This window comes from Oncorhynchus mykiss, chromosome 1 (genome assembly GCF_057628025.1).
Source record: "Oncorhynchus mykiss isolate SJ-2025 chromosome 1, ASM5762802v1, whole genome shotgun sequence".
Taxonomy (NCBI): Eukaryota; Metazoa; Chordata; class Actinopteri; order Salmoniformes; family Salmonidae; genus Oncorhynchus; species Oncorhynchus mykiss.
This window is the reverse complement of record NC_143022.1, coordinates 55,467,656-55,480,924: the sequence shown is the minus strand read 5'-3', so window position 1 is coordinate 55,480,924 and position 13,269 is coordinate 55,467,656. Positions and strand designations below refer to the sequence as shown.

The window sequence follows — 13,269 nt, the reverse complement described above, 5'->3', positions numbered from 1 at the left end:
CATTCCCTGGAGTGATGAATCACACTTCACCATCTGGCAGTCCGACGGACGAATCTGGGTTAGGCGGATGCCAGGTGAACACTACTTGCCCCAATACATAGTTCCAACTGTAAAGTTTGGTGGAGGATGGCCTGGGGCTATTTGTCATGATTCGGGCTAGGCCCCTTAGTTCTAGTGAAGGGAAATATTAGAGTTACAGAAAAAAATGACAGCAAAAAAAAATTCTAGACGACTTTGTGGCAACAGTTTCAGGAAGGCCCTTTCCTGTTTCAGCATGACAATGCCCCCGTGCACAAAGCGAGGTCCATACAGAAATGGTTTGTCGAGATCGGTGTGGAAGAACTTGACTGGCCTGCAAAGAGCCCTGACCTCAACCCCATCGAACACCTTTGGAATGAATTGGAACGCCAACTGCAAGACAAGCCTAATCACCCAACATCGGTGCCCGGACCTCACTAATGCTCTAGGCTGAATGGAAGCAAGTCCCCGCAGCAATGTTCAAACATCGAATGGAAAGCCTTCCCAGTAGAGTGGAGACTGTTATAACAGCAAAGGGGGGAACAACTCCATATTAATGCCCATGGCATTGGAATGGGATGTTCAACAGGTGTCCACATACTTTTGGTCATGTAGTGTATATTGTAGGGTTACATGTCTTGTGGTGTGTATAACAATTTGTTCATGTGTTTCAAAGTGCATTGATACATTGTATTATAATGAATAAAACCGGGATAAACCTTGTTATAATAGAGGGCGAGGTGAAGATAAACATGTGCTGTTGCTATGACAGCATCAACAGGAAATAGGAAGGGTCTTATACTGCCAGAGCAGTTTAAATCATCGCCTGAAAGTTGGTTGGCGAGGTCATAACTTTCCCATCTGAGAAATAAACACACACACACACAAATTAAGAGATGGCATTGATGTAACATCAAAAAATGATTTTGATTTGACAATGAATTTGCACACATTGTCTAAACTTTCTCTACGAAAAAATAATCTCACCCTCACCCCATTCTCCCCCAGTAGCGCTTTACAGTGCTCACTTCCACGACCCATCCCCTGGCCTGCTGTGGTCACCATGCCAACCTGAGGAGGCTCTCCAGCCCCTCTGCTCTGCGGCTTTGTCCTAAATTGCACCCCATTCCCTATATAGCGCGCTATAGTCCATAGGCTCTGGTCAAAAGTAGCGCACTATATAGGGAATAGGGTGCCTTTTAGGATGCTTCCTCTGTGTGTGTCTGTAGAGAATTGATGAAGTCCCAGGATAATTACTAGCTCATTATGAAGCAGAGCCAAGTTAATAGGCTGCAGCCAGCCACACACACACACACACACACACACACACACACACACACACACACACACACACACACACACACACACACACACACACACACAGCTGGGAAGTAATGAATGGAAAACACTCAACGATGAGGTTACATCCAGACAGCTCTCTCTCGCTCTCTCTCTCTTGCTCTCTCTCTTTATGTGCATAATAAACACAGCTTTACAGAAAACAGATTGGAGAGAATTGAGAAATGATTGGCCCTCCATTTATACCCACTACTACATCTCTTAATCCCTGTGTCCCAGAGCGTGTGTGTAGCTCGTAGTCATATCCATGCTCTCTGTGTCATACACATCTGAGATGCTTGTGTTTTCCCCTAGAGGCCTTCGCTGTTCCACAAAGCCAACCAGAGCTAGTCCACCCACACAACACACACAAACTGAGAGTGTGTGGCTGGCTGTTTTAATCTCCAACCTCCCAGTCTATGGCTCCCATACCTCACACAGCTAGATAGAGCTATTACATGGGTACCAGTGATCCACACAGTCAGATAAAGCTAGCTACAGTATCTTATTTTCATATTTTACTTTTTTGATACTGCTATCTATCTAGAGTTAGAACACTGTACACATAATTTTTTATCTCTATGCATCTATGTACCATCCTCATTCCTTCTCTCTCTCTCTGCACGTATTCCTGACATGCAGAGGAAATCTGTTTTCTTACTCCCCCCCCCCCCCCCCCCCCCCGCCAGGCTAAGCAGCATCTCTTTCTGTGAACATCAACACTACCCTAGAAACCCATGGGTGGCCGCCCTGTTGGAGACAACACACACACAGAGAAAGAGGGGTCATTTTTGCCATAGTTTCACTGGAATCGATCCACAGACAGACAGACCTTGATTCACTGCAGTGTTAGACGGAAACTAGACGGGAGAGAGCTTAGTAGAGGAATCATGTCATGATATATCATGGCCAGTCGAGGCTGCTGTTGCACTGTTCAGGTAACTATTCATCAGGATTTTTGTTGAAGCACTTACACCCCCTTGTGGTTATAGAACAGACCTGGACAGTTGACAGCTCAACTTTATCAATGGAGAAACCTCAGACATGAATGAACTAATAATTACTTTATTTCATTAGTTTATTCATTATTTTGACCGTTACTGTCATCCATACCACTAAGGTGGTATTCCTGACTTAAATTTTTTTTTTTTATCATAGGCAAATATCTGACAGGCAAGCACAAAATATCCCACTCACTCAAATATCATGGAGTGGTTTGTTGACTACATTTTTTTTGTTTAATTTTAACAGAATTGTCGCATACAAGAAGGCACATAATGTATGAGAGCAGGTAAATCATATTATTGTGCAGTGAAGATGAATAAGAGACTGTAATGAATCTAATCCATGTTCACTGAAGATGAATAAGAGACTGTAATGAATCTAATCCATGTTCACTGAAGATGAATAAGAGTCTGTAATGAATCAAATCCATGTTCACTGAAGATGAATAAGAGTCTGTAATGAATCAAATCCATGTTCACTGTAGATGAATAAGAGACTGTAATGAATCTAATCCATGTTCACTGTAGATGAATAAGAGACTGTAATAAATCTAATCCATGTTCAGGTAAATTCTTCCGGTGTATCAAAACAGAGGAACATAAATCATCTCTGTACCCCCTGTTTAGCAGGTACTATAGTTAGAAATTAAAATGTTAAAACGGTAATTACGTAATAATTGCTAAAATTCCGGTAACTTTCCCCAAATTCACAGTTGGAAGATTCCTGGAATAAAAATGGGAATAAGCAGAGAATTGGGAATCCTAATAAAACAGGATTTATGGAAAACATGGACATTTTGGGAAAGTTACCCGAGTATTGCAACACTAGAACCATCTTAAACTGTGCTGTAAAATAAAGTATTACCCAAATCTCATACTGTACATACAGTCAGCAGCAGGTAAATAACAACAACCCTGTCTGTGCGTGACTAGGTCAATACAAACAAACAAATTAGAGGAAATGTTATTACAACAAACAAACATTAGATATGGTCTGTATCTGTCATGTTAAGTCCACATACAGATACTAGTCCTTGTGCTAGTCGACCCCCCAGACCCCCAAATATACTCCTTTTAGTGCTTATCTCTATCCACTGTGGAGTATATGTAAGGCTGCTCAATGCTCAGTTGCTTCTCATTGGACTAGAGTAGCTAGCTAGCCTATCACCCATTGGAACAGAAAAAGTGTTTCAGAGGAACAGTAAAAGAACCCAAAGCCTCATATGACAGTGTTACAAAGAGTCCACTACTTCCTCTTGAAGGTCAACAAACATCAATCAATTGGCCAAATCAACCTTATCAGTCCCTCCTCCTCTCTGAGAAATACTTTCTCTATCTATTAATTATAACTATTGGCATTCGGTATTATTTAAATATGGAAATAGTAGGGGCGACTGAGAAAAACAAATTGATACAATTTAAGTGGCAAACAATAATGCAGGCACTAGGGATGGGGGTGTGAGCATGCTGTTTCTGGGCAGATGAGATGTAGTCATTGTTTGGCTGTGTCTGTCATTTGTTGTTCGTATGTATACGTTTCTATATGGAGAAGAAAAAAAATCGGATTCTTTTTTTTTACATCCCCCAAACCTTCAGACAGCATCCCGTCATTTCTCCATCTAGAGGGAAACAGAGAACATCCTTTCCTAAAAACAAACAAGTGGCTGTTAAAAAAAAGAAGCAATCAAACATATTTCACTTTTAAAATGTATCCAATAAAATAAGTAAACTAACCAAGTCAACAGCAGTTGTAAAAGAATGCTGACAAACCTCTGACTGCAGGCAAGGTAATAAAGAAGGAATGAGGATTGGCTGTAAGACATAAGCCTTAAGACATACAAGATCTAAACAAGATGTCCACCTCCCTGACTCCTGTATTGTGGACTGTAGTCTCTGTGGTAAAATGTTGGCAGGGCCGCCCATCAAGGCTGAGTTGTGTGTGTGCGTGTGTGTATTGATGGCGTGGATAGGGTGAAGAACCATGAACCTCTGCGACCTGTAAGACAACCGTGATGCAACCGTGCCCTCTGATGATTGTGTGCCGTGACCAACCTACCAACCCTGTCAGAGACATTGGAGATTGTGATCCAGCAATATACTGTATAATGAACAGTCAGTCAGTTAGTAACCATGCTTTACCCAGCTCCTATCTTTCCCCAATCATGCTTGCTCTATCGCAATTCTTCTGCACTATGCACGTGATCTGACTGTCTGGAAATTATTTGTTGTAGTGTGTTCTGGACAGCATCCCCTCTTCTGACCAATGGAGAACCTATATGTTGAAGTCTCTCATGATGGACTTAACACGGCAAGACTTGTTTCTGGGAGCATTGATTAAACCTTACAATTGCAAGAAACAGCATTGATCAAGGATTACAACATTCTCAAGTGGTGTGGTTGTCGTTTCTGTTGTTATGTCAGTTATTGTGTGTTCATTCACCCCACAATGTCTTGATATTCAGTGTTATTCTAGGTGATGCGATTAACCAGTCAGTGACCATGCTTTGCTAGCTCCATTTCCCCCCAGCGGACTTCTTTTGCATTATGCACCTTCTGCATTTTACTACATCAATAGGCTGTTTTGTTGGAGTTCTGAGATCAGTCCGTAGATCATTTGTTGCAGTGAGTGACATGGACAGCATTAGACTATTGTCCCCCCTCAGGCTGGCACCAGGACCCTCTCCACAGCACACTGTAGATTCTCCCAGTTCCTCCAGAACAGCGCCAACAAACACATGCCCAGGAAGGTGCCCATCACGTGGCGACGGCTCCGCAGTAGGGGTGCCGCGAACTTGGCGGCCGTGGAGACGCATACAAGGATCACGGTGACGATGGCGAGCATGATGTTGATACTTTTACCCAGAAGCACCCTGGCATCACGGGACTCAAGCTGTACGGTTTGTTGCTGCTGCTGCTGGAGCTCTAGTTTAGAGACCCGCGTCTGGCATGACTCTAGGGCCTCCTGTAGAGGGGGAGAGAGAGGGGGAGAGAGAGGGAGGGAAGAACGTGGTCTATAAACCCTGTCTAGAAAACGTCGCCTTTGGGTTCAGAATTCAATTTCAACATAGAAGCAATGGGATTTGTTTCAAATAAAAGCAGTTTAGAGAGTAATCTAGATTGTGTGCAGTGTTTCCCCTATATTAATTTATAAGGGAAACTGCAAAAAATATGTAATAAAAAATAAATAAAAATCTTTCAATTGATAGTCATTGGCTCTATGACTGGAAGTCTATGGGAACAGCTAGCTGCTGTCATTGTGCTGACGACAGTAGCAATGCACCAGTGTGTGTGTACAGTACCTGTATGTCTCTAGCCCTCTCGTAGGCTTGGTAGGCCACTCTCTCCTCAATGCTGGCCAGCTCCTGTTTCAGGTCGGCTGTCTCGGCCTGGTGGAGCTCAGTCAGATCATTCAGCTGGTCCTCCAACCGCTCACACCTACCAGGAAATACAATTATATATACACTGTGATTGGTCATACCTACCAGGAAATAGAATTACATAAACACTAAAATTGGTAAATCCCAGTCTTAGATCAGTTAGGATCACCACTTTATTTTAAGAATGTGATATGTCAGAATTATAGCAGAGAGAGGGATTTATTTCTGCGTTTCTTTCTTTCATCAAATTCCCAGTGGGTAATTTTGCCACAACTTTGGAAGTATGCTTGGGGTCATTGTCCATGTGGAAGAGGCATTTGCGACCAAGCTTTAACTTTCTTTACTGATGTCTTGAGATGTTGCTTCAATATATCCACATAATTTTGTGGATATGGCCTCATGTGGCCTCATGTTGCCATCTATTTTGTGAAGTGCACCAGTCCCTCATGCAGCAAAGCACCCCCACAACATGATGCTGCCACCCCCGTGCGTAATGGTTGGGATGGTGTTCTTCGGCTTGCAAGCATCCCCCTTTTTCCACCAAACATAACAATGGTCATTATGACCAAACAGTTCCATTTTTGATTAATCAGACCAGAGGACATTTCTCCATGAAGTACGATCTTTGTCCCTATGTGTAATTGCAAACCAGGTTATGTCGATATAGGACGCGTTTTACTGTGGATATAGATACATTTGTACCCGTTTCCTCCAGCATCTTCACAAGGTCCTTTGCTGTTGTTCTGGGATTGATTTGCACTTTTCGCACCAAAGTACGTTCATCTCTAGGAGACCGAACGCATCTCCTTCCTGAGCGGTATGACGGCTGCATGGTCCCATGGTGTTTATACTTGCATACTATTGTTTGTACAGATGAACGTGGTACCTTCAGGCATTTGGAAATTACTCCCAAGGATGAACCAGACTTGTGGAGGTTTAATTTATTTTGATTTTCCCATGATGTCAAGCAAAGAGGCACTGAGTTTGAAGGTAGGCCTTGAAATACATCCACAGGTACACCTTCAATTGACTCAAATTATGTCAATCAGCCTATCAGAAGCTTCTAAAGCCATGACATAATTTTCTGGAATTTTCCAAGCTGTTTAAAGGCACAGTCAACTTAGTGTATGTAAACTTCTGACCTCCTGGAATTGTGATACAGTGAATTATAAGTGAAATAATCTGTCTGTAAACAATTGTTGGAAAAATTACTTGTGTCATGCACAAAGTAGATGTCTTAACGGACTTGCCAAAACTATAGTTTGTTAACAAGACATTTGTGGAGTGGTTGAAAAATGAGTTTTAATGACTACAGCATAAGTGTATGTAAACTTCCGACTTCAACTGTACATAATTATTCAGACTCAGTACTTGTTGAAGCACCGTTGTCAGCGATTACAACCTCAAGTCTTCTAGGGTATGACGCTAATAAGCTTGGCACACCTGTATTTGGGGAGTTTCTCCTAATCTTCTCCGTAGATCCTCTCAAGATCCGCTGAACCTTTGCCCCAGTCTGAGGTCCTGAGTGCTCTGGAGCAAGTTTTCAATCAAGGATCTCTCTGTACTTTGCTCCATTCATCTTTCCCTCGATTCTGAATAGTCTCCCAGTCCCTACCGCTGAAAAACATCCCCACAGCATAATGCTGCTACCAACAGGCTTCACCGTAGGGAGGTGCCAGGTTTCCTTCAGACGTGACGCTTGCATTCATGCCAAATATTTCAATCTTGGTTTCATCAGACCAGAGAATCTTGTTTCTCATGGCCAGAGTCCTTTAGGTGCCTTTGGCAAACTCCATGTGGGCTGACATGTGCATTGTACTCATGAGTGGCTTCCGTCTGGCCGCTTTACCATAAAGGCCTGATTGGTGGAGTGCTGCAGAGATGGTGGTCCTTCTGGAAGGTCCTCTAATCTCCACAGAGGAACTCTAGAGCTCTGTCAGAGTGACCATGGGGTTCTTGGCCACCTCCCTGACCAAGGCCCTTCTACCCTGATTGTGCAGTTTGGCAGGGTGGCCAGCTCTAGGAAGAGCCATGGTGGTTCCAAACTTCTTCCATTTAAGAATGATGGAGGCCACTGTGTTCTTGGGGACCTTCAATGCTGCTGACATTTTTTGGTACCCTTCCCCAGATCTATGCCTCGACACAATCCTGTCTCAGAGCTCTACGGACAATTCCTTTGACCTCATGGCTTGCTTTTTTCTCTGACATGCACTGTCAACTGTGGGACCTTATAGAGACAGGTGTGTGCCTTCCCAAATCATGTCCAATCAATTGAATTTACCACAGGTGGACAATCAAGTTGCAGCAATATCTCAAGGACGATCAATGGAAACAGGATGCACCTGAGCTTAATTTAGAGTCTCATAGCAAAGGGTCTGAATACTTATGTAAATAAGGTTTTTCTGTTTATTTTTAATACATTGCCAAAAATGTCTAAAAAACTGTTTTTGTTTTGTCGTTATAAGTTATTGTGTGTAGATTGATGAGGGAAAAATGATTTAATCAATTTTAAAATAAGGCTTTAACGTAACAAAATGTGAAAACAGCCATGGGGCCTGAATACTTTCCGAATGCACTGTATAGTGTATATAACTGTGACCTGACCTGTATCTCTCCTCTTGCAGCGTTTGGGTGATGAAGCTGTGGTCTTTCTTGAACTGGGTCTTGAATCCCTCCATGTCCTCCTCCAGCTGCCCCTGGGCCTCCCTGATCTCCCTAACCTCCTCCGTGGTCAGGCCCAGCCTCTCCTGGCTGTCCCCAGACTCCAGGATCTGCCCTGGTGTCATCACTGCCCCGACACCCACTTCTAGACCCAGGCCAACGCCCAGAGCCATTGTGTTCCCGTTGCTGTCCGCCGACAGGGACGTGCCCGAGGAACACTCGTCATCGCTGGTGTACTTGGGCGTGGGCGTGGCGGCAGGGGTCTTCCCACTCACTAAGGTGGCGCTCCCACTCAAGGCCCGCCCAGTTCCTTCAGAGTGGAAGGGAGAGGGCGTGTCGAGGTAGGTCTTCAGGTGAGCGATGTTGTCGGCACTGCCAAACTTGTTCCTGAAGAAAAAGAGAAAAAAGAAGATTAACTTTTATTATCTATCGTCGTAGATGAACAAATCTGTGTCCTATGGTGGCCTGATGAATCCATATCCACTGCAACCACTGAGGGTGTGCGATAAGACCAGCTGCTTCTTCTGTCTGAGACCCAAAATCAACCCTTCTGGGTTATCCACTGTGTACACACACACACGCACACCGACAGAGGTTAGAGCACATGGTCAGCATGGAACACTGCATCAGTACCTGATGAGGTTGGCAAAGTCCCGGGGCTTGCTGAAAAAGAAAGGTGGCGAGAGCGAGACGCCAGGCCCTACTGTCTTGATCTTGTCCAGTGGGTGTCGTCCACTACCACTGCTCACGTTGCTCATGGTGTGGCTTAGCATGTCCTTTGAGCTCTCTTTAGAGATGCTGTGGTGTTGGGAGCTGGTGTCCTTCTCGCTGCTGTCCTTCATCTTCTTATGATACTGCTCAAGCTTTTTCTGCATGTGGGCAATGCTGTGAGCTGACTTCTGGTTCTTCTTCTCAAACACATGCTTGATGCGCCCCACCTGCATCAACATAAGGGGGACATTTAGCAATCAGATTCTATTCTTGTAATAAAATACAAGTGTGAGTGCGAGTGCAAGAAAGAAAAGAAAGTACAACCGTTAAAAAGGTAAACACCTGCTGCTTGTCGACACTGTTCACCAGTTTCAGGTACTCTATCACATTGTCGTCTCGTGACTCCGTCTCAATCTTCAGTTGCTCTGTCACCTTGGGAAGGAGAAGAAGGATACTTTTTGGTCCATGTTCCTTACAGAAAAGTTTGTGGTCATACGCACATCTTTAAAAACGTAGGTGCTGGGCTAATGAGGAATACATGTAAAGAACAGGAAGTCCTGCACACTGTTTAATGCTGTTTAATGCTGTTTAACGCTTTATTGACAACATTTCCATTCCAAATGGATATTCATCAGGTCAAACAGACAGCGCTCACATCTCAAAATATACACATTTCATACATGGCGGGTGTGGAAACAATTCAATTCACTTTTGCGCATAGTCAATCATAATTAATCACAGAGGTACATACAGTGCATTCGGAAAGTATTCAGACCCATTGATCATTTTGTTATGTTGCAGCATTATTCTAAAATGTATTCAATGTATTTTTCCCTCAACAAACTATACATAATACTCCATAATGACAAAGAAAAAACAGGCTTTTTGAAAATTTTACTAATGAAAAATGAAATGGCTTATTGACATAAACTACCGTTCAAAAGTTTGTGGCCACTTATAAATGTCCTTGTTTTTGAAAGAAAAGCACATTTTTTGTCCATTAAAATATCATCAAATTGATCAGAAATACAGTGACAACATTCTTAATGTTGTAAATGACTATTGTAGCTGGAAATGGCTGATTCTTAAAAAATTGAATATCTACATAGGCGTACAGAGGCCCATTATCAGCAAACATCACTCCTGTGATCCAATTGGCACTGATCATTAGAAAACCCTTTTGCAATTATGTTAGCACAGCTGAAAACGGTTGTGCTGATTAAAGAAGTAAGACTAGTCTTTAGACTAGTTGAGCATCTAGAGCAGGGGTGTCAAACTCAAATACCCAGTGGGCCAAAATGTAAAACCTGAACAAAGTCACGGGCCAACATTGAACAAATTAACCTTTTAATATGGACCCAAACAAGTTTTGCTTTAACATTGAATATGGAACAAGCATCGCTTATTACCATACAATATATAATTTAATAGTGGAGACATGCAAAATCGAATTTCAAATGAAAAAACACATCAATGGCATTCATTTATTAAATAAATAAAATTTAAATAAAAATTGTATGCCTCTTTTCTATTTGCAGCCTTCTGATTTAAATACCAAAATAAACTTTTTCCACTGGCTAATAATTTTACAAATAAAATGATAATAAATCAATCAAACATTCAAGCCCATGCCTTGTAGCAAGAAAAAGTGCATAAAGAAAACGTTAATTATTGCACACTGGTCTAATCTGATGTGCCCAAGCCAGATACCTGGCATCACTTCTTGGATGCTAGTTCATCAATGTCTGGGCTCAAGCTCTGAGCTGAAGAAATCCTCAGTATCGAGCGAAGATGTTCATCAGTCAGACGTCTCCTGTGAGTTGTTTTGGTCATCTTCATCGAGGAGAAAAGTTGCTCGCATAGATAAGTGCTGCCGAACATGGAGAGCATCTGAGCAGCTTGGGTGCGGAGCTGAGGCATTGTGTCAGGGATGAACCGTGGAAACTGTGCGGCGCCCACAGCATCATACTTTGACTTCAGCGTGTCGTTGCACTGGAGTTCAATCAGCTCCATTTGGATGTTGGTTGGTGCATTTTCCACATCAACTGCGAAGGGATTACTAAGCAGTTCAAACTTGCATTTCTGGGCATCGAAGTCGGCAAATCGGCGGCTAAACTCAGCGGTTTTTCAGCAAACTGTGCGCATGGGAACACGGCGGTAGAGATCTGCGCTTTTAAGGATTGGCAGCAGGGAAAATGGCAAGGGTTTCCTTGCAGCATCTGATTCTCCCACAGGCACAGTTTAGTTTTGAAGGCCCTCACTGCAGCGTACATGTCTGTGATGATGCGCCCCCGCCCCTGAAGCTGCAGGTTGAGCGCATCGAGATGGCTCGAGATGTCACAGAGAAAGGCCAGCTCACACAGGAACTTTTGCTCCCGGAGCTCTGCTGTATCCTTCCCTTTGGTTTCCAGGAATTGACATATTTCCTCACGCAGCTCGAAACATCTGTTCAGTACTTTTCCTCTGCTTAGCCATCTCACCTCTGTGTGATACGGCACGTCTGCGTATTCCGAACCACACTACTCCAGAAAAGATTTAAACTGGCGGTGATTTAGACCTTTGGCTCTTATAAAGTTAACTACCTGTGTTACTGTGGTCATAACATGTTCCATCTTTAGGGCTTTGGCACACAGTGCTTCCTGATGTATGATGCAGTGGTAAACAGTTAGCTCACCTGCACAGTTCTCTTCCCGCATCTTCTCCCGAACCATGCCCACCAGTCCACTCTTTTTACCGCACATCGCTGGCGCACCATCTGTCGTTAATCCAACGAGTTTATCCCACGGCAGCTTTATTTCAGTTACACATTTGGAAACCTCCTCAAAGATTTCCTTTCCTGTGGTTGTGCCATGCATTGATTTAAATCCTAATAGCTCCTCCGTAACACACAGATTTGAGTCCACTCCACGGATGAAGACTGACAGCTGAGCAGTATCAGATGCGTCGCAGCTCTCATCCACAGCGAGGGAGAACGCAACAAAATCTTTTCCCTTTTCCATCAGCTGGTCATACAGATTGGTGGCAAGATCACATGTGCGAACAGCTACTGTGTTCCTGCTCAGGCTCACGTTTGAAAATGCTTGTTTTTTCTCTGGGCATACGAGGTCACAAACCTTCATCATGCACTTTTTCATGAACTCTCCCTCATTAAAGGGCCGGGCTGATTTTGCGATCTCTGCTGCCACTATATAACTAGCCTTTACAGCAGCCTCGCTTTGTGATGTGGCTTTTTTAAACATATTCTGTTGTGAAACCAAACTTCTTTTCATCTCCTCTACTTTCTGGCTCCTTTGAGTCATGTCCAGGTCCTTGTATTTGTCATGGTGTTTTGTTTCATAGTGTCGTCTAATGTTGTACTCCTTACTTACAGCCACGTTGACTCCACAAACAAGACAAACAGGTTTGTCTTTTACATATGTAAACAGATATTCTGCCTCCCACTTGTCCAGAAAGGTCCTGTTTTCTGCCTTTCTTTTCGCCATTTTTGGGAAGGGTTAGCTCGCTGACAGTTGTAGCGTCTATGTTGCTATGACTACTGTCACAGAGGAGAGAGCGTTTCTGGGTCCTGTCCTGATTGGCGCGTGAAAACAGCAGAGCATTATGGGATTCGTAGTATTAGTGGTGAATGCGCTGTATAATACCGGCGGGCCAGCTCTAGTAGTAATTTGGTATTGTCTCGCGGGCCAAATATAATTACCCCGCGGGCCAAATTTGGCCCACGGGCCAGAGTTTGACACCCATGATCTAGAGCATCAGCATTTGTGGGTTCGATTACAGGCTCAAAATGGCCAGAAAAAAGGACCTTTCTTCTGAAACTGAGCAATAGGGGGAGAAGGGCCTTGGTCAGAGAGCTATGCCCTGGTCACCATATGTGAACTGATTGCCCCCCATCTATCTTCAGAGTTCGTACTGTTAGGTGACCTAAACTGGGATATGCTTAACTTCTTATGGCTGGGGGGCAGTATTGAGTAGCTTGGATGAATAAGGTGCCTAAAGTAAACAACCTGCTGCTCAGTCTCAGTTGCTAATATATGCATATTATTAGTATTGGATAGAAAACACTCTAAAGCTTCTAAAACTGTTTGAATGATGTCTGTGAGTATAACAGAACTCATATGGCAGGCAAATTCCTGAGTTGAAATCAAAACAGAAAGTAAGAA

At 43.4% G+C, this 13,269-nt stretch overlaps 1 protein-coding gene across 2 annotated transcripts in view; it reads right to left on the bottom strand.

Annotated features, from left to right (window-relative positions):
• Positions 1-2,405: 2,405 nt before the first annotated feature.
• The window catches only part of LOC110525151 (transmembrane and coiled-coil domain protein 3), a 49,976-nt gene continuing 39,112 nt past the window's right edge, over positions 2,406-13,269 (bottom strand). Inside the window, exons 3-7 of one of the 2 annotated variants that reach the window (XM_021605109.3) lie at positions 9,452-9,541; positions 9,032-9,336; positions 8,342-8,785; positions 5,660-5,795; positions 2,406-5,322 (exon numbers count right to left, since the gene is read on the bottom strand). In XM_021605109.3, the coding sequence (XP_021460784.1) occupies positions 5,020-5,322; positions 5,660-5,795; positions 8,342-8,785; positions 9,032-9,336; positions 9,452-9,541 (1,278 nt within the window). In that variant the 3' untranslated portion in view covers positions 2,406-5,019. Of the gene's footprint in view, positions 5,323-5,659; positions 5,796-8,341; positions 8,786-9,031; positions 9,337-9,433; positions 9,542-13,269 lie in introns of both variants that reach the window. The other variant, XM_021605103.3, reaches the window with a different exon arrangement.